This window comes from Lipophrys pholis (assembly GCF_963383615.2).
Source record: "Lipophrys pholis genome assembly, chromosome: 13".
Taxonomy (NCBI): Eukaryota; Metazoa; Chordata; class Actinopteri; order Blenniiformes; family Blenniidae; genus Lipophrys; species Lipophrys pholis.
In genome coordinates this window covers 14,839,883-14,867,566 of record NC_137632.1, presented here as the reverse complement: position 1 = coordinate 14,867,566, position 27,684 = coordinate 14,839,883, and the positions used below count along the sequence as shown (strand labels likewise).

The following is a 27,684-nucleotide window of genomic DNA, read 5'->3' as shown; positions in this document are numbered from 1 at the left end:
GTGACGTCCAAGCAGGAAGTGTGTGACACGCTCAGGTCGCCTGTTAATTTCATCTCCACCAACAAGTGTCATTAAACTGCACAGTACCGTGTTTCCGCGAGGATAAACAGCCCGCAGCCTTCACACATGGACACGGAGAAAGAGGACGAGGACGATGCGTCCGCTCAGGAGTATGTGGCCCGGTCAGACTTCACCGGAGGAGGCACCGACCAGGTCAGACACCGACACTGACAGCATGACACCGAACCAGAGCTCCGAGTGACCGCCTTCGCTTCTCTCCCGTAGCTCGCTTTCACCGCGGGGGACCGGCTGCTGGTCCACGCGAAGCCCTCCGCCGAGTGGTGGTGGGCAGAGCTGCGGGGGGTCCTGGGCTATGTACCCGCCAGCTACCTCCGCCAGGACGCTGCTGAGGAAGAGGAGGGGGAAGAGGAGGCGATCTCTCTGGAGGACCCCTGGCAGGATGAAGAATACTTCGGCAACTATGGCACACTGGTTAGAAACTTTTAAGACTAAACGTTTGCAGACTGTGTTATGGAGGTGAGTTCTGTGGGGAGATTGCATGTGCTCCCTGTGCCTGCTTAGGTTTTCATAAAAAGTGTGTGTGTGTGTGTGTGTGTGTGTGTGTGTGTGTGTGTGTGTGTGTGTGTGTGTGTGTGTGTGTGTGTGTGTGTGTGTGTGTGTGTGTGTGTGTGTGTGTGTGTGTGTGTGTGTGTGTGTGTGTGTAAAAAAGTTGAACTTGGATGCAAAGTGAACATAAAGACTCATAACACATAAACTCTGTTTGGAGTGTCTTTTACTACTCTTTACTTCCGGGCATTTTTCATCAATGAAGGACAGGTGAGGGACACTTTTTCAAACATCTTGTTCTTTACTGATGGAGTCACTCTAATTGGAGAAAGCTTTAGTTCTGTATTTGATTCACTTTGATGCATTAAACCGTGCAGCAAAGAAAGCTGCTCGTCTGCTTCTGACTGTTTGTATATTAGATAACATGACATAAACAGCTCTGCAGGAGATCTGTGCAAAAACTTCTGCTCCTCGGGCAAAAACTATAAAGAATCTGTGAGAGATTAATAGACTCTGGAAACCAAATCTGACAAAACACAAGCCTGTGTGTGTTTTAAGTTTTGTTAGGTCATATATCATTACCATGATATACATTTTTGATGTGTGTCAACAGTGTCAGTGTGTAAATTGAGGATTTGTGTTTGTGGCCACTAATGGTCTGAATGAGCAGATCCTTATAAGCAGTTTACTTTAAAATCGTGTTTAAAGCTGGGAAGCAAAGATTGTTTTGGCATTATAGTTAGTGTTTTTAATTCAAAGCATAAGCTCTAAGGCAACATGGTTTTTTTTTTGGTTTGCTTTTCACCAAATCATATCACGCAATATTTCTTTATTCTCCTGTGTCATTATGATCCAGCGGCTTCACCTGGAGATGCTGTCCGACAGGAGCCGCACTGAGACCTACAGGCAGGTTGTCCTCAAGAACAGCGCCTCCCTGAGGAATAAGGTGGTGATGGACCTCGGGTGTGGAACCGGCATCATCAGCCTGTTCTGTGCTCAGCTGGCAAAACCCTCAACAGTAAGGGTTCTGGTACAAATAACCATGTTGGTTTAGATATATATATAGACTCTCAGGCCCTGTTTACATGACAACGTTTTATGTGACAACACCTAAAAAAAAAAAAAAAAGCTCTTGTTCTCTCACACACGTGTGGCATTACTTATCAGGGTCTTCTTATTGATTTATGGCTCTGGTTCTTAATGTATGGAGTGGAGTGAAATTTGATTTGGTGGAAAGTGACAAAAACTGCTCTTTTTGCTCATAAAGGCTGCAGACTCTTGCTCTAACCTTAGCGAGTTATACACTTGGTCCTACAACATCACGTTAACTTGACGCACACACAAAAATTACAGGCAGCCTTTAGTATTCCTGTATCTCGCTCATGAGGTTTTGTGAGTTTATTTTTTTAGGAATTAGCTGTTTCTATTGCAAAATATAGTAATATAATTTGACACTACTTCACAGAAAGTAGTGTATATTTTTGTCCAGAAGAGAATTACTGTGTTGATAAGTGTACTTTCACTGCCACCTGCTGGAGAAGAAGCACAACTACATGTTGTAAACACTGACGTTTCCTGGATTGTCCGTTTGAATGAAACGGGCGAACACCTTTCCCCAGTTTGTGAAGAGGGCAGCATCACGGACTGTTGTATGGTGTTTTATTGTTTCTCCTTGGTGTTGCAGGTCTATGCTGTGGAGGCGAGCTCCATGGCTGACTACACCAGACAGCTGGTGAAGCAGAACGCCTGTGAGGAGGTGGTCACTGTGCTGCAGGGGCGAGCTGAGGAGATCGAGCTGCCTGAGCAGGTGGACGTCCTGGTGTCCGAGTGGATGGGAAACTGCCTCCTGGTAAGAGTGAGACTTTTTCTACCCCATCCGACATCCAGTCTCGGGTCAGGTTTGAATATGCCATTTAAAAAAAAAAGTAAAGATCTTCCTCCTTTTCCAGTTTGAGTTCATGGTGGAGTCAGTCCTGCTGGCCAGGGATCGCTGGCTCAGAGATGGCGGCACGATGTGGCCCTCCTCCGCGGCCCTCACCCTTGTACCATGTCAAGCCGACAGCTATTACTCAGAGAAAATGGCCTTCTGGGAGCGGCCCTACGGCCTGGACTTCACCCCTCTTCAGTAAGAGCCATTAGTCACCTGTTGACAGTGAACAATGTCCTGTCGCCCTTCCATTTATTTTTCTACCGACCCTCTTTTCAGTGAGTTGTACAGGTCCTGGACTGAGATGTGCGGTTAGACCCTGGAGTGTCATAAAATGTGGTGAGCGTTGATGCCAGTACTGTGATCTGTTCATTTGTGACTCTTCACATTCGCTGAGATGACAGTGAGTGTGCCAGTCCCAAAAAAAAACAAAAAAACTACAAATGCAAAGAGCCAAATGGGAAATTAATGTGAAGCCCTGCAACTCGCTGCTGGTCTTAACAAAGCCATGTAGACCTGTCACAAAAGTTCTCAGCTCTAATTATATCTAAACTTGATTACAGAACTCTATCATGCTTTATCGCTTAGAAATCAGTGATTCTTCACCTTTGATTCCAGAATAAGTATCAACACAGCAACGTTACATATCGCAAACAAAAGTTCTGGATGGAAGCGTAAAACATTAAACAGAGCAGCGCTTCACAAGCTTTTTACCTTCGACGCAGGGAGTCATTGCTCAAGCAGTTGAAAGTGATGCTATCTCAACTTTTCACGGGGAAGTCGTTGGAAAACTTGGCAAATTGTGAAATGTAACGCTGTTATTTTAGATATAGTTCCTTTTAAATTAAAAGGGAAATAAGTGCCATTTGTATCTGTTAAAATCTTGAACGAAATCACGGAAATTTGTTTGTAAACTGAAAAACTCCTTGAAGATCTGTAAAAGGTTATACACTTACATAAACTTTCATGAGTGCTGGTGTCCTATGATATATTGTGTTTTACTTTAATGTGCGACAGATGGCATCAAATATGGTATCGGGGAAAAGAATTGAGCAGATAAAAGCAGAAGTGTTTTTATAACTCACTAATGTTTTAAAATCTTGCTCAAGCTACATCTATGTCAATATCAAACACCATTTTAATTCACCGTTGGTTTCACGGCGACATGGAGAAATGCAGACGCTACTAATAGTGACGAGTTCAACGACTTTACACCTGTTTTGACCACGAGGGGCAGCCAGTGAACAACACATCTCACATGAGCTTCTTTTCAACTTGAACAACTCTTTTCTGACCTTTTTAAATCTGCTGGCATTATTTTAATAGTTCAACGAATCCCTGAAAATAAATGTGTGTTTGATGTGGCAGCCAAGGACAAATAGGTTGGGAACCCTTACGTTTGTTTGACGTCTCCTGCTGTAAACACATTTGTTACTGTTGTCCCTTTGCTTCAGGCCTTTGGCACAGAAGGAGTTCTTTGCCAAGCCCAAGTTCAGTCACCTCATTGAGCCCAACGACTGCCTCGCCGCACCCCGTGATGTCATCTGCATGGACATGTACACACTGCAAGTGAGAGACCTTGAGGTACTGAGCGCGTTTCGTTATTTGACAAGCTGCAGGCGGTGGTACTTTATGACGAACACATCAGTTTCATTTCTCAGGAAATGAGGAGTGAGTTCAGTTTCTGTGTGGAGAAGTCTGGAGTTTTTCACGGATTCACCGCCTGGTTCACGGTTCACTTCAGGAGCCTGGAGGCTGGCGGCGCCACAGTGGAGTTGGATACTGGACCAAACTCTGAGTAAAAAATAAAAATTGGTCAGAAATACTGATAATTAGACACGTGGTACACGTAGTTATTGATCAGAACCCCTCCCTCATCAGGCCAACGCACTGGAAGCAGACCCTGTTCATGCTCGACCGGCCAGTCGGTGTCCAGGCCGGAGACGCCATCAGTGGGAGCATCGCCCTACGCAGGAATCCCACCTGGAGACGCCACATGACCGTGACCCTGCACTGGAACATCAAGAGCAGCGTGGAGGACACCGACAACTACCAGGCAAGCACCTGAACTGCATGCTATCTGACGGAATGTTTAATCCCTTCATTGCCTTGATATTCTATTCACGTTCACGAGGTCTATAATCCACAAACACAATCCTTCTTAATGTCCTAGTTTGACCTCAGGTCATGTGACAACTTTTATTTCCTCTGTCTCCAGGTTGGAACCAAGAGTTTCCCCATGTGGAGGTGACGGATATATTTGTCGGCGGAGATCAAGACGAGTGTCTTCTGTTCGGCTGCCGCTCCCCCTGAAATCAGACGTGACTCGTGTGTTGTGGTGACCACGGTGCTAGGAAAGCCGGCGGCGGGAGCCGGCGGATCCAGCACAGCGTGACCCAAGCAGAGTGGCGGGGATGGACTGTGGAGCAGCACTCTGGGATCCACACTGACATGAACTCTTTAAGTCGTCGGTCCCCAAAGTTTCCACTGAGAAAGTTAGAATTGGCCGGGCCATCACTAGAGGTGATACACGTTCATACAGGAAGTGGATGGATGAAAGACTCAACCCAAGGAAGTTTTTTTTTTTTTTTTTAAAGCTTTTAGCAGCGGCGCAAATGTAGGTAAATAATGCTTGAGAGTTTCTGGGGGTCCGTTAAAAATGGTGAATGCCCCACAGACCCTAGTTTCAACACCACCGCTCAAACGTTTGAGCCTCACATCCTGTTTCAATGTTTATCTTACTCATTGTGCACGTTCATCTCGAGTACGCTGTAACTGTTGTCTCCCATTGGTACATGCTATTTTGTTTTATTTGAAAAAAAAAAAACATTACAGCCTTAAGTACATTGATGTATGTCACTGCATTAGTTTCACACTGACACATAGTGAACAACATGACTTCATGTTACAAACATGAATCTTTCATTGTGGTAAAACACTGAAACCACAGCATTGTACAAAAAAATGTCCCTTTACTATCAGAATAAATAACTCAACAATGAGTAAACTCCTCTTATTTAAATAGGATGTTTGGAGTAAATGCTAATGTGCTTGGTGTCCTTTTTTTCAGTCTCGTATGTAAACATTTGACTCGCCAGTTGTGAATAAGTGCAATTTTCTTGGTATGATGGCGCTCCTGTCCTGTTGAGCGTGCGCTGCGGCAGAACCGCTTTGCGTCGGCACACCTGTTAAGAACACGCCAGAGACCAGCCCGGTCTTGGTCACGGTTCAGTCTTAGTCTTTGCTTTTGCCCTGGAGCGCGTGGTGACCTCGGAGGATAAAGGCGGAGCGGGCGAGGACTCGGGGGAAGGGGGTCTGGACAGGGGGACAAAAAGAGGAGGTTTCACAACTTTGTCCTTCACCTCTTTGCTTTTGTCCTTCTTCTGCCTCAGGTGCTTGTCGCAGTGGTTCACGAACGTGTCCAGCTTGACGAAGGTCTTGTTGCACACTTTACAGTGATAGGGTCGCTGGCCTTTGTTGAGCCGTATGTGCAGCCTGATGTACGAGGACCTCACAAAGGTGCGGCAGCAGACGCCGCACTTGAGATCCTCCGTGCTGCTCTCGCTCTTCTGAGGCTGCTGGCTGAGCGGTGGCGTGGAGGCCGCTTTGCCCTGTCCGGACGCCTCCTGAGCCTTGTGCGAGAGCAGGAGGGCCAGAGAGCGAAAACCTGCCCCGCACTGCTCACACTTGTACGGCCGCTCCCCGGTGTGCAGACGGACGTGCGCCAGAAGCCCGGCCTTCTGCGTGAAGGACTTGTCACAGTAGGTGCATTTGAAAGGCTTCTCGCCCGTGTGCAGCCGGCGGTGGGTCTTCAGGTGGGAGGCGCGGCCGAAGGTCTTGCCACAATCCGGGCACTTGAACGGCCTGTCGCCGCTGTGGATGATCTTGTGCGCCATCAGGTGGGAGGACTGATGGAAGTACTTCCCACAGATGCCACATCTGAATTTCCTCTCCTTGTTGTGGGAGGCCAGGTGAAGGGTGAGGTGGGCGGAGGAGATGAAGGTCTTGGCGCACAGGCTGCAGCTGTGAGGGTCCAGGCGCATGCGCCGCGGCGGCCGCCGACCGTTCGGGAGGCTGCTGCCGCCGGCCTGGCAGGCTGGACACTTTGACGGAGTGTCTGTCTTCACTTGCTGCCGGTTGGGAGCGTCGTCGGGGTCAGAGTCGGACTCTGGGGGGGTGAAACTACACCCACAGTCCGAGCAGAGTCCATCCGCCGGCTCTTTATCACTGCTGGTGTCCAGCATGACGCCATCTACAACCGCAGCTCTTCAGTGCTGGATTAATGAGGGGAACATCTGAAAGGGAGGGAGTAAACACAGATCACTTCATGAACACATAATCTTAATCACGATATGAGGCTGCGTTATCTATGAGCGTCTGGGTGGTGGCGCCTGATCGCAGTAGAGCTCATCTGATTACAGGTTTCGGTCCAAACATGCAGGTTATCGTCTCCATCCTCATCTGGAAACATCAATTACATTAGCTTTTAGCAGTCTGCCACTGCTCTGTAGGCCGCAGACAATGCGGAGCGACCGGTCGCAAACAAAGACCACATACCGCAGATTTCCTTGCTGGAAGAGGAGCGCGCGCTGAACTAAATGTCCTACGAAATCCCGGAAACGTCACAAGAGGATCATTAAATGACAACCTGCGGGGCTGCGGTTCATCGCCTGCGGTTTTCCTGCATCTTCTTGTCCGGTTCAGCGAGTGATAGGGAGCTGCAGCGCCACCTAGCGAGCGGCGGAGCAAGTGGCCTGCAGCAGGGGCGGCTCCACGCACTCCCGGGGGGGGGGGGGGGGGGGGGGGGGGGGTACAGGAGCCGAGCGGGGGCTACACCCACACACAGCATGCTGCTTTACTTGTATGTTTGATAGGTTAGAGAGAAGTTGGTAAACAAGTACATCCATCTTCTTCCCTGGACGCTGGAGCCAATCTATGGACACGGTCAGGGTGCGCGCTGGACACGTCACCACTCCTGTGTATGCACACATGCATATATCATTGAGCATAAATTCACCTTTATATACGACCGGCCCACCCCGTTTCATTAAATGTTGACTCTTTCGCAACGTAGGCTGCTCAAACCTCTTCAGACCAAAACAAATATTAACTTTTAATGAATAAAGACTGCTCAGAGAGGTGATTGAGATTAAAAGGCTGAAACTAATCTGTATTAAAGCTAAAAATGAGTCAAAAAGCTGAAACTGGTCAAAACCCTGAAACGTCCACTCATCTTCTAGGCCCCTTCGTCCAATCCGGGCCTTCTTTTAAACAGCTTTGTAAAACTTTTTTTTTTTTTTTTACAAAGTCCGTCCATCCACATGCCAGCGCGTGTCATTGCTTCAAAATGCCTCGCAGGCGGTTTAATGAAGTGGTGAAATGATGCTTCCGAACAGAATGGCGCAGTTATCATCCGTGTTAGGACTATAAGAGACAGTGCAGCCTGCGAAGGACACAGGCACGGATCCCAGGGTGCTTCTATAAGGTGTTATTATTGAACAAGGAAATCCTGTGTAAAAACACATGTCCATAAGCATTAAGCAACCCGTTATAGTCCGAATTAAGTGATTTAATGGGATTTCACATCCACGAGCAAACGATGAGGGATGAATCAGACGTCTCCACTTTAGCGCATGAAGGTTTTGAACTGGTTAGTTTCTTTTCCGGAAAAGTTTAAGTTTCGTTTCTGATGAAAAGTGCCTGACGACGTTTGATGTGGTTCAATTTTTTCCTTAAGTTTCGCATTACAGAAACAGCGCGCAGGGCTGTATATAACGTCCAGTCGCACTTTATGAGAGCATCACACCATGATCGAGGTAGGACGATTCACATCTTTACTTGCTGAGACTTTTAATGAACAAGCCTTCATGAATGAACTCGCTCTTTTTTGATGTAGGACTCCTTTAACATTTTCTTTTCGATTTTTATTTCTTTGAGCTCATTTTAATCTACATTTCATTTTGAAAAGTTGGAATGAAAAGTTGAAATGGTTTTTAGTCTGTTATAGCCAAACTAAAGTATTTTTGAAAATCTGATTAATGAAATGCAGTTAGAAATAGAAGAATCAAAAGACTATATGGTTAAAATTATAGAGAATGAAGTGGAATTATATTAGGCTTTATGCTCGGTTTAGGATGGGTTTGGAGTTGTGAGGTGCGTTCATTGAGATCTTTTTGCTGGTTTCTTCCCAAGAGAAGCCAGTGATTTCCAGAGGAAGTTCACTGGGGATGGATTATCTATTATTATTATTATCAATCTTATCATTATTGCTTTTATTCAGTTTTACCACTTTACTATTAATTTTAAACCTGGTTTTACTGTAATAATAATCATACATTATATTTGTAATGCACTTTACATTTAAACAATCTCAAAGTGCAACAGAAAAATAGAAAAGAAAAAATAAGAAAAGAAAAAGAAAAATTGTTAAAAGAAAAGGTAGGTCAGGGTGAGAAAAGTCTGTTAAAGTTTAAAAGGGACACATAAAACATTAAAAAAAAAAAAAAAAGGCTTTTTTAAAAAGATAGGTTTTTAGTTTTTACTGTATTCATTAATCATAGAGTTTGATCCAGTCTCATTCAGTCTAATATTCCCTTCTTGCAGCAAACTTGGTCCTTAAATAATAAACCACATTTAATTGTAATGCAACCAGGAAACTATGATTATACATCTAAAAGGGCATTGTGTGACGACAAAGCAGCGTCGGCAGGTGTGGCTGATAGTTACACCTGAAAATGTCTATCTTTGTATTGACACTCACAAATCTGAATTATGATGATTCAATATGACTAATTATACTGTGATTTTGACTTGGCATGTGTGGACTAGATTTTAACATCTGATCTTCCTTGACCGTAACCACTCCATTGTTCTGCCCCCAGGGGACCTGCAGTAAAGTCCCTGCACTGGTTTTAGTTTTGTTTTTTTTTATTGTTTTTTAAAGCAGATTGTCACGAATCGTAGTGGACCGAGACTCAGACTCAGATCAGGCTACAATGACCATCGAGCACAGAGACATTGGGGAAACGAGCTGAAATACACAAGGGAAGACACCGGATGAGAAGCATCAACACTGATAAGACACAGTGGGCGGGTGAACAGGAAGAACAAGTGAACGGAGACACAGACAGGACAAGACAGGACTGAAACAGGGAGCGGCAGACAGGTCAACGACGCAGACTTGATAAACACAAGAGGGACCCTTAACACAGATGAGCAAAATGCTCAGACCCCTCAGATTCTCATCCATGGCTCCGTTAGTCGTACAAAAACTGAGGCTCTGAAGACAATCCCACATATAGAAACATTCACAAGAGAAGTTGAAACGCTGCCCTTTTGCTTAGTTTGATTGTATTTCCGTCTTAAAATTTCACTCACATATTTTAGATTTTCTTTTATAACTGTGTCCGAATTTCAGTTTTATCTGTTTTTATTATCAGTTTTGCATTCCTTTTTTATTTTGATATTTCATTTCAATATTTTAATGTTTAAGATAAGTTAACCCTTTAATTGTCCCTCGGTGGGGCTATTTGCATTGTTTCAGCAGCAGTGGACGGTAATAAAGAGAAGCAAAGGAAAATAATCTGTAGTATTAAAGACAATAACAGTAACAATAATCTACAGTATGAATAAGATAATAACTGTGAAATTATTTTACATTCTTACATGACAATGTTGGTAGAGATTGGAAAGATGTTAATGCACGGAAGACGTGAATATTATATATTATTATTATTATAATTATTGTTATTGTTGTTGTTATCTGAATTATTATTTCTATTATTATTATTATTATTATTATTATTATTATTATTATTATTATTATTATTTTACTGTCATCTCCTGCACAGACTGCTGCATTTCGGAGGGCCTTAATGAGCTCAACCCTTCATGAAAAGTCACACACACATCAGAAGTAGTGAACTAATTTAAAATGTATGGTCTATGCGCACGTGTCTGTCAAAATGGCTCCATAGCGCCCCCTACATTGTTTTCACATTTGTAACATCTAAAACGGGGCAACACGTTTCACCTATGTCTAAGAAATTTGGTAGACATATGCAGCGCTCTGAGCCGCACCAAAATGTCCCTGACACCAATACCCTAAACCCAACAGGAAGGACGCCACTTTGCGTTATGCGTGAAACACAATCCTCCTCGGCCCGAGGGGGTAAGTCCTAGAGACCTGAAATCTGGCCAGTACATACAACAGGCCTTCCTGACGAAAATATGTCAAAATGTAACTAGAATCTGAAAGGGCGTGGCCATGGTACTCCAATGACTATCTGATGGCTCGCCATGAAACAGGAAGTGACGTGTAACTCTGCTCTACATGCTGCGATCTGCCTGAAACTTCACGTGTGTCATCACAGTGCTGCCCCAAATACATCCATATGCCGATGTCTATTCACAGTCACAGCGCCATCTATTGATAAGAGGAGGTTAAAGAAATTCTATTTCCACATACCATGGCCTCAAACTTTCTGATAAGGTCCTTGAGATTGGTAGAGATATGAAGCACGTCAGGACACACAAAAATGTCATGACACCCATACTCTTAACGCAACAGGAAGTTGGCCATTCGGCGTTAACTGTGAAAATTTTGTGTTGAACACCTCCGTCAGGGTAAATCCAAGATCTCTGTAGAGTGCTGTGTGAGTCACAGAATTCGACATTTTTGACACTTAGAGGTCGTAGTTTGCCCATATTTCCATCGCACTCTGTTGCGCAGCAAACCTCCACTTGCACCACGTTCCAACGTGCGAGGGTGTGCGAGGGTGTGCAAGGACTTATTCCATTTAATTACACTTAATATCTTGTGCTATAAACGAGCATGTACTGATGGTGTGACGTTGTTAAAACAAGATTTATAAACATATTTTGTAATTGCAAGTGAAGTGATGTCGAACTTACAGCTAAAAGTGTAATTCTCTGTTGTTGATGATATTGGACACAAAGAGTCTTCTTTTTTTTACAGGTGAAGCCAAATCTGGAAGGATGAGTCACAAACAGAAGAAGAAGAAAACTCGGTTTGTTGCATCTGTAACCACATTTCTGAAATATTACAAAAGGCCACACCTTTAGCAGTTGCTCTCCACTGTCACCACTGTGACCAACTTAAACATACTGGTTTACCTGGTTAGTTATGGACAGTTCGCAAACGATGAGCAAAACTAGTTCCGATAGTTTTGCTCATTCTCACTGTGACAGGCCTCATCTTGTTTAGACGTTCAGGGAGGAGGACTGTACTTTCCAGCGTTATTCTAATGATTCCAAATAAACGTTTTTATGTGGGTTTTTTTTTTGTCAGGTGAAGAAGTATCCTACACATATATGTTGTTTAGGATTAGATATATGCAATTACTATTTTTGATTACATTAGCTGCTATATTTTACGTGGTTTATTTTCTTGGGCCTGATCGTAAAGCCTGCACTTGACAAAATCAAAAACGTTACAATGTGAAGAATCTTGTCTAGCTGACAAACATAACTTAAACAATATGTTTTGATGTATATTCAAGCTCTTTATTTCTCTCTTTTTGATCCCGCTGCTCGGTTTAGGTCGTCCTTCGGAGCCACTGCGCCTCCATTCATCGACTACCTGAAAGAAATCCTACATCGATATCCAGATGGACAGATTTTGAAGGTGAATGCTATGCTCGGTCAAATTCTGGTGTTAATTCAAACATTTTTTTATTCTCTAGGCGCTATTCAGGAGCTCCAAATATTCCAAAGGTTTTTCTTTTTTTTTTTGTTTACTCTTGCCAGTAAAAACTGTAAATACAGTGTCACAACTCAGTAAGCTCTTTGTGGCCAAAATGTATATTTGACAAAAAGAAGATGAGAGGGTAGTATATTTGAGGACGGCATAAAGCTTAAATACATGTATTATACATGGTGACCCTGGGATGAGGCGTGTTTAGCTGACTGAAACAGCAAGTCGGCGAGAGCAAATGGTATATGGTCTGGTAATATGAGCTGTAATCAATTAGCAGGAAGATTGCTCAGAGTTTGTTACTGTACATGCTGCTTCACAGGGGAGCCCTCCGAGCAACACCTTTCTCCAGAGATAAAGCTCCCTGTCAGGTTTCTCTTCATGACGACTGTGCCTGCCGACGTCTGATCCAAGGTTTGCTGATGGTTATTGCTTTTCTTTGTTTGTAGGAGCTCCTTCAAAATGCGGATGATGCTCAAGCCACAAAAGTGGTTTTCGTCCATGATGAAAGAAGTTATGGGACTGAGAGCCTTTGGACAGACGAACTACGAAAATACCAAGGTTTAGTAAACAACCATGGCCACGCATTCAACTATTTTTCCTTTTTTTACACACACACACACACACACACACACACACACACACACACACACACACACACACACACACACACACACACACATATATATATAACTAGAGATTCATAAAGTTAAAAACATAAACCATAGCTCTTATTTTATTAAATTCCTTGTGCAGTTTTTCCTTCGCAGTTTATGTAACTATTGTCTTGTGCTAAGTTAAAGATGGTCAATTTCCTCTGCAGACTTCAGTATGAGTGAGTAAATGAACACAGACTTTGCCTTTGCAATGTTTTGTTCTTGCGAAGGGCCTGCTCTCTATGCGTACAACGATGCCGCATTCAGTGATGACGACTGGAGAGGAATTCAATTGGCGGGAAGGAGCATCAAACGCGACGACCCAAACACAGTGGGGAGGTTTGGAATCGGCTTCAACTCTGTCTACCACACAACAGGTACATTGTTTAAAGAAGGGCATAAAAGACTTAAGTGCAAGTTCTATTATTCGTGAACATACGTAGTATAAAAAAACAACATGGTAAAATGGATCTGCTGAACTTCTTTCACAGATGTTCCGGGCATATTCAGTTCAGGACACCTTGGTTTGATGGATCCCCAAGAAAAAATATTTGGAGAGAGAGTTGGAGGCTGTCAGTGGTCTTTGGACAACACTGAAGACCAAGAAACTCTGATGACTCTGCATGATCAGTTCCAACCCTTTCGAGACATAGTTTCTCTTGTAAGTGGACAGAACTGGTCGAACGTTGTCATGAAGGATCAGCACTTTGACGGGACACTTTTTAGGTTCCCCTTACGCCATGAGAAATCCGAAATTTCAGATAATCTTTATGATTCTGATAAAGTGGCTGAACTCTTCGATAGCTTTATTGCAGATGCAGACTTAAGCCTCCTCTTCTTGAAAACCGTGACCTCCGTGTCTTTGATACACATTGACATGGACGGCATTGTTAACACCAGACTTGAAGTCAACTGCTCAGTTCCAACTGAGGTCACCTTGGAGTCAGATGCCGAATCATCGATGGAAAGTTTGACGAGGTTCAAACTGATATCCTTCAATTCAGACGACCGCCAAGAAAAAAAGTGGCTTGTGACAACATGCACCATGAAAGAGGGCAGTTTGGAAGAGCTGGATCTCCTTGCAAAGAAGTTAAGCTTTTTCCCTCGAGTTGATTTGGCTTTCCCTTGTGGTGACAGGAGAGAGTGCAGTGAGAGTAGACTGAGCTGTTTCCTCCCTCTTCCAAACAATGAAGCCAACAAGACAGGGCTCCCAGTTTATGTCAACGCATGCTTTGGCCTCACTGACAACAGAAGACACATAAAGTGGCAAGAAGAAGACCAAAGACATGACGAACATGCTTTGTGGAATAACCTGCTAATGAAAGAAGTACTTCCATCCGCATACGTCACGATCATTCAAGACGCCATCAAACTTGCCAAAGAATCTACTCTCCCTGTCTCCACTGTATATGATTTGTGGCCTGATATTGGCCAGGTACAGCACAAGGACAAATGGTATGCCCTCGCTCTGGATGTTTTCCATCACTTGTTCATACAGAATGTCGCTGTTCTCTCTCTTGCTGAAGATGAGAGACAATTCATCACTCCATCAGAAGCTGTGCTCCCCTGCAATGGCCCAACAAGTCCCGCCATATTGTCTGCCATCAAGAAGACTTTGGTTTCCTTCGGAGAGCATCTTGTCACATTACCAGCGAGTGTTGAAAAGGCAATCAATAAGGCACACCCGCATGTTGCAGCACTAACACAAGTGACTCCAGCTTTCATCAGGAACATTCTCCTCTGCAATGATGTGCAAAACATTGAGAAAGAAGACAAACTGTACCTGTTGGAATACATTTTGGGGGATGGAAAATACGAAGACCTTCAGGGTCTTCAGCTGCTTCCAGTCGGTGATGGTTCATTCAGATACTTCACCAACAGAGAGGAGGACACAGCTTTAATTGACAGCGACACATTTCCAAGGTGCAATTTTCTTTTTCTTGATTTTGTATAATATAATCTGTATTTCTAGCAGTAGCAGGTTTTGGTATATTTCTTAAATGAAGCTCTTGATTATTCTTCAATATCAGGCCATGTTAACTTAATAGAGGGTGCCTTGGCAACCTCTATTGGCCAGCCACTGCTGACTTCTAGTTATAGTAATGCTTTTTGCTAATGAAACAATATCAAAGCAAACAATGGTGTCTGTGATTGGCAGTAAATCTATATGATTTTAAAAGCTATATCTGCAATTTGATGCATATGCCTTGAAATCTTTTGGTGGATCATTTATTGATACAATGAACAAACTCTTTTGTGCAGAGACTTGCTGCCATACTGCAAACACCTCTTCATCCCAGAAGATCTGAGACCAGCGTGCAGAGCCAGTCTGACAGATGTGGCCAGACAAAGTGCGTTGTAATTTCATAGATTAGAGTCATTTTAATTGATATTTGCGTCTCAGGTTTTGTCACTTTGCAAACATACATTTGAGTTTGTTTGTTTTTGTCTTTCACAACTTCTTTCCAGATTTATTCAGGGTCATCAGCATTGATGAAAATGATGTTGCTGAATATACAAGAAGGTTTTTGCCAGAAGACTGGAAGCAAGCTAATGCGAAGCTCGTTGTGTTGGACATTGGCAGCAGTCAGCATCCACCGCTGGATTGGCTCCACAAGTTCTGGGCGTTTCTCAACTCTCACTTCACTGAGTTAAGTCGTTTCACTGAAATACCACTAATACCCATCAGTCCACTACCAGGCAGTGGCCCTGTACCCATAGCAAAACTTCAAGGCAATGCAACTCTGATTTTTCTGAAAAGTAAGCACAGTAGCTTGCCGGATTCAATAGCTCAGCTGGTGGAAAAAGTTGGTGGGACAGTGGTGAGAGGAAATGACTGGCTCAAGCATGAAGACCTTGACTCCTACGTACTGTGTCCAACGCCAAAGAGTGTCATGAAGGTCTTGATGAATCTGGATTGTCAGCGTCTTATCAGGGAACTTGAAGCAGTGCCTCAAGCAGCTCGAGAACAGCTGAAAGATTATCTATCCCATTTGGAGTCTCTTTCAAACAAAGAGAAAGATTGGTTCTCAAAGTTGCCTGTGTTTCGAACTGTGAACGGGAAATATGTGGCAGCCCAGTCAAAGCAAGCTGTGCTTCAACTTTCTGAACTAACACTACCACCAGATCTTCCAGTGCTCGATTCATTCATCCTTTGTGCCACTGAAGTTGATCGGAGACTGTTACAGCTCCTCAAAGTTAATGTCTTGGACATGGTTGCAGCAGCCAGTGTTCTTGTTGGCTGTATTGAGAAGAAGTCTTGTAGCAACAGAGACACTGAGAAGATAATGACCTGGATTTTACAGCATGGCAACATCATTCTTTTTCAAAACAAGGCCTTGAAATGCAGATGTAAGGACTTGAGGTTCATTGAAGCAAACGGAGAGCTGAAGAAGACATCAAGCTTTTTCGATGCCAGAGTTGAAACCTTTAAAGTAATTTTTGAGTCGGACTACTTCCCCCCACATACTTTCACTCAGACACCCCAGATGTGGGAAAGCTTGATTTCGCTAGGATTACTAAATAAAGAAAAAGATGTGTCACCAGAACATTTTCTGCATGCCACACGGTTAATTGACAGACTGAGTGTCGACTCTCATGCAGAAGCCCTGAAAAGAGCTTACGTTCTCTTGAAAATGTTGGATTCCACTGATCTGCTGTCAAGGTTTTCTGACGAGCAGCTTCGTTGTCTCAAAATCCTAAAATGGGTCCCATGTGATCATTCTCCTGTTGACAAAAGGGTGTTCTGCCCTGAAGAAATAAGACACTCCATATTCAAGGACATTGTTGGATATGCAATGCCCCTGGTGGGAAACCTCAGTGACAGAGTAAACATCAAACTTGGTCTCAAATCCCAACCTCCTCCTGAAAAAGTGATGCAGAACTTGTTAGTCTTGAAACAACAGGCACAAAAAATGTCTGATCTTAATATGGACGTGGATTTTAAAAGGCAGTTGCTTAGCATTTACAAACACATGCAAGATAATCTTCCCGTATTTGCAACATTGATGAACAAGGAGACCCAATGGCTGTGGAACCACAATAAGTTTGTGTCCCCACAGGAACTGGTACTTGAGTACCCGCCCAATCTGGATCTCAGCTCTTACATCAGCAAGGTGCCAAGTGAATATTTGCCATTCAAGAAGTTGCTGTTGCATTTTGGCCTGAAAAACTTACTATCGACTGATGAAATCTGTTGCATCCTTTGTTCTATCCAACAAACCATTGAAGCAAGCCAGCAGCCATCTGCCACTTTGTCTGAGGTGAAAGTGTCAATAGAAATTCTGAACTGGCTTTGGAGAAACAAGAAGACAGTTGATGAAGACATCCCAGTGCCAGTCATCATTGAGGATGAACAATTTACCCTTAAACCACGATCAAAAGCAGTCTTCTGTGACATAAGCAAAAATGGGCTGAAAGAACTTGAGTATATCCAAGAGGAAATCTATGTCCTACACAATGAAATTCCTAAAGCAACAGCCGAATGGCTGAACATTCCACTTCTCAGCACTCACATCCTTGACCCAGAGCTAGTGGGAATCGAACAGTGTGGACAATCAGAACCCATCACGACGAGGATTAAAAACATCCTGAAAGAGTACGATGAGGAAAGTGACATCTTCAAAGAGCTTATTCAAAACGCAGAGGATGCTGGAGCACATACCTGTAAATTCCTGGTGGATTTCAGAGTACACAAAGACGCTCCTGATCGTCTGATTGATCCTGATATGGCTCTTTGTCAGGGACCTTGCCTTTGGGCTTTTAACAATGAGCAGTTCACTGCCGAGGATTGGGAAAATATTGTCAGAGTTGGCGCTGCTTCTAAGGAAAACAATGTGGAAAAAATCGGAAAGTTTGGTCTTGGATTCAATACAGTGTATCATGTGACAGATGTCCCTTCCATCCTGAGTGGGAATTCTCTCCTCATACTTGATCCAAATGTCACTCACCTCAAGAAGCACATCAAACACAAATCAAATCCTGGGATCAAACTGAATCTTTCCCAACAGCGACTTCTTCACTGCTTCCCTGGTCAGTTTGGACCATATGAACGGATTTTTGACTGTACTTTTACCAGGTCAGGTCCTCCTCAACCTTATATAGGCACTCTGATCAAACTGCCTTTCAGAAGTGAAGAGGAGGCTCAGAAGTCAGAAATTAGCAGGAAGGTGTATCAGAAACACGACATCATCACTTTTCATAAGCACTTTACCAGGAATTCACAAACTCACCTGCTTTTTCTGAAGAAGATTGATACACTGTCCCTGCAAAATATCTCAAACTGTGCTTCAACTCCACCAAGAGATGATGAAATAGAAACCCTCTTCACTGTTTCCAAAACTACTGTGAGTGCAATAAGGGTTCCTGATGAAAACAATGCGTCAAGGCAGAGTCAAGCTGAGAAACTACTGATCAAACAGGATCCTAAGTGCCAAGAGGTAATCGACTGCTGTTCAATCAGAGAAGTGCAGATAACCACTGAGAAGTCAGGCAAAACTGAAGTCCAGTCGTGGCTCTCGTACAACTGCTTTGGGACAAAGCAGGCCTTAAAAATGGCCCTTCAAGAAAACAACCAACAAGCCAAGTTCTCTTTGCCCATTGGGGGAATTGCTGTGCCCTTGCAAAAGAATGCTGAAACAGGAAAACTGTCGCCATTGCAAACAAAGCTTATTGGACAGGCATTTTGCTTCCTTCCTCTTCAGATTGAAACAGGACTCCCTGTCAATGTGAATGGAACATTTGCTGTGACAAGCAACAGGAAAAGCCTGTGGGGAAGTGGAGTGAAGAATGACTGGAACAAAGCTCTCCTTCAGGATCCTGTAGTGACGGCATATGTTACTACACTCTTGGCATTGAAGAAAATGTCTGAAAATAAACAGCTTGAGACCTACCAGTACTATGACTTCTGGCCTGATAGAGAGAAAGTGAGTGGAACCTTTAAGCCATTGGTTGATGCATTTTACATCACCCTGTCCCAGAACACAGATAGTCCAGAGCTCTTCAGTGATGGAGAACATTGGTGCTCAGTGAACAATGCCATATTTCTACACGAGAACATTGAAAAGAATGAGAAGATCAGGGCACTTGCAGCAGAGATGTGCAAGAAATTTGTGAAAGCTCCCAACTATGTTGTTCCTCTTCCACCATGGTTGAGAAATACATTCAAACAGGCTGGCCTTGAAAAGGTTTTGCAAGACAGGACGTGGAACTGGGAAAAGTTTTACCGAGAAGTTGTGTTTAATAACCTCAGTGCCATGGACCAAAAAAGCAGAGATACTCTTGTTTTGCATGCAATTGATCTTCACATCAAGGGAATGGACAGTTTGCTCCTTCAGTATCCATGCATACCCACAACAGACGGACGGCTCCAGTACATCACTAAACTTGTGAATCCATCAGGAAGGGTGTCCTGTTTATTTGAACAGCACGAAGGCCGCTTGCTTGGTGGTACCAAAAAGGATTTTGGCTCTCCTGAAAGGATTCAACGCTTAATGGCACTTGGAATGGCAAGTGATAAGCTCCCAATGGAAGACATTGCAGAGAAAGCAGGCACAGTTGCTGCAACCTGGAGTGTTAACCGTAACAAGGCATATGTGCATTTGAAATGTCTTCTTGGGCAAATGAAGAATCACATGGGTGACGAAGGCTCTCCTCACTGGGAAACACTGAAGAGAACTGCCTTTCTGCCAGCCTTTTCCCCTAGTGATACAAAAAAGGGAAAGAACATAAAACTGAGAAGGCCCACTGATGTATTCAGTGACAAGTGTACACTGCTTGTTAACATGACCCAGCCTGTCCTTGATCATTCCAACCTGAAAATACACAACACTGATCCAGTTCTGCAAATGTTAGGAGTTCACAGCCTTCCAGAGTTGGACACTGTTCTTCAGCAGGTGCAAGAAGCAAGTAAGCAGTCAAAATCAACTGACAGGTCTATGCTTCACAAAATAGCATCCGAGTGCTACAAGTTTCTCAATCAGTGGCTTGAGGATTGTTTTGAAGAGTCTTCTTTCATTTCAGAGTGGGCAAATTCATTCCCATTCGTCCTCATCGGGGATACATTTGTAGATGTCACCTGTGTAGCTGAAAATGAACAATTTGAAGCAAGACCGTACCTTCACGTGTTGCCACCAGCATTCGCTAGCTTTAAAAAACTCTGGGAAAGTGTAGGCATGAAAAAAACATTCACAATTGATCAGTACCTAACTGTTGTACAGAAGTTGCACGTCCGACATGGAAACAACAGGCTCCCAGATAGTGATTTATCAATTTGCCTCACAGTCTTAAACACAATCCAAAGCACCAAAGAACAACCAACCTGTGATTGCCTGATACCCAATGAACAGGGGGTTTTACAACATGCAAGTGAGCTGTGTTTCAATGACAGTCAATGGATGCCTGTTAATTCAGGGGTGACATTATGTCATGAGAAAATCTCACGTGTTGTGGCTCGCCACTTCAGAATCAAAACAACAAGGCATCATACTCTGCAACACCATGTAGCAGAGGACTTTTCTCCCTTTGCCTTTCAGTTTGAGCAACATGAAGAACTGACTGTTCGAATTAAAAACATCATATCAGCATATCCATCAAAGAAGGATATCCTTAAAGAGCTCATCCAAAATGCGGATGATGCCGAGGCCACAGAAATTAACTTTGTTTGGGACAAACGACAGCATGGCAAAGAAAAAACCTTTGGGAAGAAGTGGAACTCACTGCAGGGCCCAGCACTGTGTGTTTTTAACAACCGAGTGTTCACTGATGCAGACCTGCATGGCATTCAACAGCTGGGAGAAGGAGGAAAACAAAACTCAGCAGGCAAAACAGGAAAATATGGAGTTGGATTTAACTCTGTTTACCATCTTACTGACTGCCCTTCAATTCTCACCGGAGACAAGAAGCTTTGCATTTCTGATCCCAATCAAAAATACATAGAAAGCCATTCAGGCAAACCGCAATCTGGTGTTGGTTATCACCTCCCTGACACTTTCAAGAGCATGTATATTGATGTCTACAATTCCTTTCTTCCAGACAAGTTTCCTCTTCAAGATGGTACCATGTTCAGATTGCCTTTGAGGATGGGGACAAATGCGAACAGCTCCAAAATATCAACACAGGGAGTGACTGAGAGAGACATGGACGAGCTATGTTCTGCTTTATCTGAGGACCCAGAAGGTCTCATTCTCTTTCTGAAAAACATTCGCAAAATAAAAGTGCATCAAATCAATGATCATTCAGGAAAACTTGAAACCCTACATGTGGTTGAGAAAACAGTGACAAAGGAAAACAAAGCAGAAAAAGAGGCTTTTGCAAAACATCTACAACAGGCACTGCAACAGGATGGCCCCGTAGCCCCACGCAAAGCTTTTTATAAAACTGTGATTTCCACGTCAGATAAAAGAAAGAGTACCTGGATTGTTGCAGAACAGTTTGGCTCATTCAAAGATGCCAAAAAAGTGAAGCTGCCAGACAAACTCCCCCAAGCAGCATTGGCAGCACGTGTGGGATTAAAATCACCACAACTCCTGACCAAAGAATTCAGTGGACAATCATTTTGTACACTTCCCTTGCCAGGGCAAACTGGATTGCCGGTGCATATCAATGGAAACTTTGAGGTGGACGCTGCGAGGAGAAACCTGTGGAAAGAAGATGGCCAAAGTGTGAAAACTAACTGGAATGAGACTTTGAAACAAGACGTCATTGCCCCACTGTATGCAGATCTCCTGCATCACATCAGATTAAGCATTCCAGGTGAGAAGGTGCTTCTCGGAAAAGCTGAGTTGCGTTTCAGCTCTTACCTGTGCTTTTGGCCCACTGTGTCCAAGAATGTGGGCAAGGATTGGCATGAAATGATACATGAGGTTTACAGAGCAATTACCGACAAAAGACTTGATGTGATCCCAGTGATGAGGACCTCAATGAGGAGAGTAGGAGGCATACAACTTACATACTGCTCCTTTGAATGGTGCGACATCAGTGAAACAGAATCAACCAAAGCGCTTTATCTGACACATGAAGCAAGTGATAAGATTAATCCCATCTTGGAAGATCTTGGAATGAAACTGGTTCCTAATTCTCCACGTATGGCCATGATTTGGGCCAGTTTCAAATCTGCTGGTGTCGACGTGAAAACGGTCTGCCCCAACACTGTGCGAAACTTCCTCAAAACAAGACCCCTCAATGATCCCACCCAAACAGACGAGGGTTTGCCCTTGCCCATAACTGCCACTCTGGTCAAAGATGATGAAAGATGCTCGGAACTGTTGAGTTTTTGTCTGACGGACTTTCAACGCATGAAAACGGACATCAAGGAACATTCCACATTGCTTGATGGTCTTCCACTTCTTCTCACGTCAGATAAAGTTTTGAGAGTGTTCAACTCCAACTCTCCTAAGATAATATCAAGATATGGAACCGTTTTTTTCAACTACAAGGACCAATTTGCAGATTATGAAACCAACAGTAATCACATTCAGCTCCTGCAGACTTTAAACCTCGTCACAAAACTGACAGTTCCCCATGCTGTGCAGTACATCCAGCCACTTATTGAGTATTTTCTTCGGGAGTGTGAAGTTGATCCACGCAGCGGCCTTCATGTCCCAAATCAGGAGATGTTGAATTGGCTGAAAAATCTTTGGATGTTCCTCATAAGTGAACTCAAACCTGAGAAAAGGAGTGATGACAAGGACGGTCTGACTTTAAGTGACGTGAGAAAGCTCCTCAGTGACGGCTGCATTGTTCCTGTTGTATGTCCAAGATTAGACAACAAACATTTCCTTCAAACAATGAAAGAAATGTCGAGTGTCATTTCTTTGGCCTTGGATGGAGATATGTCAAGCGTCCTCTTTAAACTTGGTTTCATGAAGCTTGACAGTAAATTTTTCTCTGAGATTAGAGCTCAAGTATATTCACATTTACGTTCCGAACTTATGGATGTAAATGACAAAAGCTCAGTGTTGGACAAGATCTACAACATTAGCCCATCAGAGTTTTCCTACCTTTCAAAAGATGAGATGAAAGAGCTCCAAAGCTTCCTGCAGTCCGGAGTGTCCATGAAAAAAATCACTGAAGAGTATAAGAAGAAGCTTAAATCTTTGCCAATATTTGAAACAACACATGGAACACGAGTTAGGATTGACGGACGGAATGAGATATTTGTCCTCAACTGCAAACGTGTGTTGGACTTTCCAGATTTGTTCATCCCACCTGACACTAACAGCATTTTTCTTAAAAGCAGCCCAGAAAATTCCAATTTGGCAGAGATACTGAATCTTCAAATCCTGAGCGATGAAGAGTATTTTATGAAGTTCATCCTGCCTGCTGCACACAGACTCAATGAGAGACAGATTCTTCAATGCCTCAAGCTGTTGCTGGCACTGCATTTGGATTCAGGTGAGCATAAGGAAAAAGTCCTCCCTTCACTGAAGAATGTGAGACTTATTCGCAGTTCTCAGGGTAGATTGGAGACAGCCTCCTACTACTTTGATGACAGTGTGCCACTCTACGAGACAATGTTGTCCAGTGAGAAATTTGTCCCAATAAGCTTTTGGGATGAGCTGTGTGACCAAGATCCATATAAACTATGCCCTGCAAAAGATCTGATCAGAAACCTTGGAATGAAGCATGTTGTGTCAAAGGATGACTTTATCAATTTTGCTCACCAGTTGGAATCCGACACAAAAGGACACAGTAATTTTGAGGAGTTGAAAGACAAATCGTCATTACTGTTGAATGAAGCCTTGACAAATGTGACAGAAAAAGAATACCAAGGTTTGCTGGGGAGTCTAGCTGGCATCAAGTTCATTTTTCCGAAGAAGATTCGACCAGAACTGCTAGACTATCACTCACCATTTGCATCAACGAAAACACCCGTTCAAATCAGAGGATCTCTGATTTTTAACAATCCTACACATCAAGACCTGATCTGGACTTCAATGCCAATTATAGAAGTGAGGGTACATATGTCACACAAGCTCAAGGAGATGATGGAGAAAGTTGGAGCTCACATGGAGCCACCTTCAGACTGTGTGACCACGAACATGAGAAACATCTGTCAGTCAGGGTGTAACACTGACCAGCTAATCAAAACCCGTGCTAATGTGTTTCGGAGTTCATATGCCCACCTGCAAGCAAATGGGTTTGAAGAACAGCAGGTAGCCGGTATTCCCCTGGTTTTGGTCGAAAAAGACACAGAGCTTCGCAAAGCAAATGCAGTTTGTCATTCGCTCCATAATGACGTTGAGTTCAGGCCGTATTTGTACAGAATTCCTCCACAAGATGTCAAGTTTGACGCGTTCTTCAGGAAAATTGGTGTGGAGGACCAAGCCACTGTCGTGCAGTACTGTAATGTCTTGGCAGAAATTCATGCTGACTCCTGTGACAAATCACAACTCCACCCAAACCAACAAAAAACGGTCAAAAGAGCTGTTGAGCAGCTGTTCAAGTCAATCCAAAATGAAGGCAGTCAAGCCCTCCTTGATGAGGTGAAGATTTTATATCTTCCTGCAGTAGATGGCAAATTATACCAATCATCCACACTCTTCTACAACGACACAGCCTTTGAGACAAAAAGACTTGAAGACGCACTGGAAAACAAGATTCTGTTGCTTGAAAAACTCAGCAAATGCCGTTTGGGAAATGACACATATGAGCACCATCAGCTGCTGCAATCGTTGCCTGCAGAGTTGCAGCCTAACATGCTGTCTGGCTTCACAGAGGAAAAAGCAGAGGAGGAACTCCTGGAGCTTTGCGAGGTTGGAGATGGTTGTGAGTTTGGTGGATGGTTCGAGAGACACCTCTCCTCTGGAGAGTTTAAATATGGACTGATATGTCTAATCAGACAGCAATCCCAGGGCAAGATAACACAAGAAGTAGCTACTGACATGTGTGATAAAACATTTGGCAGTATTCAAATTGTCTGTTGCAAAACCCTGGAAACCAAGCTGTGGCTGGGCGAAGAGGAATTGGACCAAACTGCCAGTAAAACTGAAGTATTTGTGAAGAGGGGACAAACGAAAGGTTGCATCTTTTACTTGAGACACAATGATGACTTGACTCCTAAGGTAGTGAACGAAGTCAATATGACATTGACGAAGGAGATCAATAGTCTTCTAGGAAACAACATTGCACCATTTCACCTTCCAGTTCTAGGACAACTCTTGATGTGTGATGACCTGGAAGATGTTAAGAAAACTCTGGCTAAGCACGAGATTCATGACAGCACGGAAGCTGAAAGCATCTGTCTCGATCCACCAGACCCAGGAACAGACATCCCAGAAGAATGGCATCATTCCTTGGACATGGACATGCTCAACAACTTTGAAGAAGGGGAGTTTGTTGGCTACAGCATAAATGGCAGTTATGTTTATGCAGTTATTGTGGAGGAACTTCCTGGACACTCAGGGCAACTTTCAAAGAGATACAACATAAATATTGGAGAAGATGAGCCAATAGCGGTCAGCTGCCTCGACCTTTATCAGTTCAAACGAGAAAAGAAAGTAAAAGCAGAAGCAAAGGCTTCTGCAGGAGTGTCTTGCATGAATCTGGTGCCACGAGCAGGTGTTGTGCCACATTCTTCTCCACAATCAACACGTCCTTTGCCGACTTCTCTCGAGGAAGCCAAAAGGGAAATTGACAAATGTTTGGCAGAAATTTGGGCTCTCCCTGAGGCAGAGAAGGAAAAAGCCATCAAAAGACTCTACCTTCGATGGCATCCTGACAAAAATCCTGACAGTGAATTTCTCACCACGGAGGCCTTCAAGTATTTGCTACAACGGATTCAGGAGCTCACCACTGGTAAAGCGGGACGTGACACCTCAGGCCCGTCCTATTCAAGAGGAAACTCGGATTTCTCAAACTTCTACCAGCAGTGGAACCAGGAGGCCAGACACCACAGAAGCAATCGAGAGAGATTCTCGCGAGGCTTCCATTTCTACCACTATTGGACCGGTAACAGAAACGTGCCCCGACCCAACAAAGAGGAGGCCCAGCGCTGGTGTAAACAGGCTCGCTGCGATCTCAACGCAGCGCACAATGACACCGACACAGGAAGCACAGAGTGGTGTCTGTTTAAGGTCCATCAGGCGGTGGAGAAGTCGCTCACAGCCGCAGAGTATAAACGAAACGGCCGAGGCCACACGAACAGCTCCATCACTGCCATGGCTGCACAAGTTTCCCGTTTCAATCCCCAGCTGAGAGATCTGCCTCAGATTGTGGAAAGTCTGAAATCTCTGGGAGTGGACCCCAAAAAGACTCAATATCCGAACTGTCACTCGTATCCTCACATTCCCAACACGCAATGCAGACCAGAGAACGAAATTCCCGCGCTGCACGAGGCGTCCGAGCTGCTGGATAAAGTGGAGGCGTATTGTGAATTAAAGTGAAACAGTGACATCCGCCTCGTTACACTGGAAGACGCAAAGTGTGACGTCAAATAGAGCAAACATGAGAAAAACTTGTCTATAAAGGTGGAGAGCTTGTTTCAGCTCTTAATAATTACAGCAAACAGTTATATATGTTGTGAACCACTTATTTTGTACATTATTATTTGGATCGACATTGAACGTCTGCCCTTGGTGGAGCTCCGCAGGCTCACACACAGCATTCTTTCTTCGAGACTTTGTAAAACTAAGTCTTACGTTTCGATAGATTGTACTCTTGGGAGTTAAAATTCTGAGCCTTTGCTCTCCTTTTTCATATTGTTGCAGAGCTTTATGACTACTTACTGTAACCGCTTCATGGCTTTTGCTTTGGTTTAATCTCTTTAACTCACTGATATTATCAGATATTATCATATCCGACAGCATAATATCAATAAACATGACCAATGCTTGTCTTATATCTAACAAATATGCTAACATCAAGATTTCCTTTGGATGCTGTGTGACAACTAAGTGAGAAGGAAGTATTCTCTGATGTTGTTGGAAAATGTCATCGAATCTTGAAAGTTTGATAAAGTTACACATTTATAACTTCCAACACGGGACCATAATCAGTTTCTTGTGATGATAAAAACAGTTTGAGCACTCACTGAAGTTACATGGGAAAATGCTAAAGTTGTTTTTTGTTTTGTGATATTGTAAGCATTTATAACTCCTGAAGCGCTATTATAATCGAGGTTGTGTTTTTTTTTATTTTTTATTGATTTTCACACAGTTACTAGACCCATTTGTCTGAAGAGTAAACTGTGAATCTTTTTTCTTTAACAACGACTGTATTTGTTGTTCGACGAATCACCCTAGCAGCATGCAATGTTGAAAATGTTGAAATTAAATAAAACATCATGCTACAATCTCTGTTTTCTTTTCTCCCACAAATACCATGGTGCGGGACGCTCTTATTAAGCACTTTGGCTAAAATCTCTTTGTCACATTCTACACTTAATTAATGGTCACTCGTATCTCGGACTGCAAACACGGATCCTCCAGTTTAAGTCGAACTATAATGAATCAGGTGGGGGACGTCTCCATATATCAGACTTGCATTTTACATGCACCTTAACAGCTCTGAATTAAACACCATCCATCACTCGTGGTAAATATCAATATGTTTTTTGTCAAGAATCAGAGATGTGACAACTCACAGCAACAATGAGATTTGTCAAATAAGATTCCAACCAAATATTTCTCATACGCATTAAGATCATCGTGGAAGCCTAAAATCCTGGCAAGTATATGTATATGTACCATATGTATTTTTCATACACAGGGAGCCCTTGACTTTGTTATGGACAATTTCCTTTTTAGGTAACAAATATACATGGAGGCCAGTGAGCAGCCAGTGATGTCTGCTTGTTTGTTTCCTCAGACGCTGCTGCATTT

The 27,684-nt window shown here is 43.5% G+C and overlaps 3 protein-coding genes across 9 annotated transcripts; 2 read left to right on the top strand and 1 right to left on the bottom strand.

The window, feature by feature from the left end:
* prmt2 (protein arginine methyltransferase 2) lies at positions 1–5,544 on the top strand. Of its 4 annotated transcripts, none has more exons than XM_080478550.1 (9): positions 1–213; positions 286–492; positions 1,424–1,585; positions 2,252–2,416; positions 2,517–2,692; positions 3,949–4,063; positions 4,156–4,292; positions 4,376–4,550; positions 4,713–5,544. In XM_080478550.1, the coding sequence occupies exons 1-9, from the start codon at positions 127–129 to the stop codon at positions 4,743–4,745; spliced, it is 1,257 nt and encodes a 418-aa protein (XP_080334676.1). In that variant the 5' UTR covers positions 1–126; the 3' UTR covers positions 4,746–5,544. The 4 variants fall into 4 exon arrangements, with proteins under 4 accessions (XP_080334676.1, XP_080334675.1, XP_080334674.1 ...); XM_080478549.1 differs by having other exon boundaries at positions 3,949–4,078; XM_080478548.1 differs by having other exon boundaries at positions 2,499–2,692.
* Positions 5,088–7,206, bottom strand: LOC308118881 (uncharacterized protein). Of its 4 annotated transcripts, none has more exons than XM_080478551.1 (2): positions 7,052–7,196; positions 5,088–6,789 (listed from the first exon to the last, which is right to left on the bottom strand). In XM_080478551.1, the coding sequence occupies exon 2, from the start codon at positions 6,736–6,738 to the stop codon at positions 5,716–5,718; it is 1,023 nt and encodes a 340-aa protein (XP_080334677.1). In that variant the 5' UTR covers positions 6,739–6,789; positions 7,052–7,196; the 3' UTR covers positions 5,088–5,715. The 4 variants fall into 4 exon arrangements, with proteins under 4 accessions (XP_080334677.1, XP_080334679.1, XP_080334678.1 ...); XM_080478553.1 differs by having other exon boundaries at positions 5,285–6,789; positions 7,143–7,206; XM_080478552.1 differs by having other exon boundaries at positions 5,288–6,955; positions 7,052–7,206.
* Positions 7,207–8,182: 976 nt separating this feature from the next.
* sacs2 (sacsin molecular chaperone 2) lies at positions 8,183–26,271 on the top strand. Its single transcript, XM_080478461.1, has 8 exons — positions 8,183–8,310; positions 11,472–11,523; positions 12,056–12,140; positions 12,659–12,770; positions 13,096–13,242; positions 13,357–14,788; positions 15,128–15,216; positions 15,335–26,271. Exons 1-8 carry the CDS (start codon positions 8,208–8,210, stop codon positions 26,245–26,247), a joined length of 12,933 nt encoding a protein of 4,310 aa, XP_080334587.1. The 5' UTR covers positions 8,183–8,207; the 3' UTR covers positions 26,248–26,271.
* Positions 26,272–27,684: the final 1,413 nt, after the last annotated feature.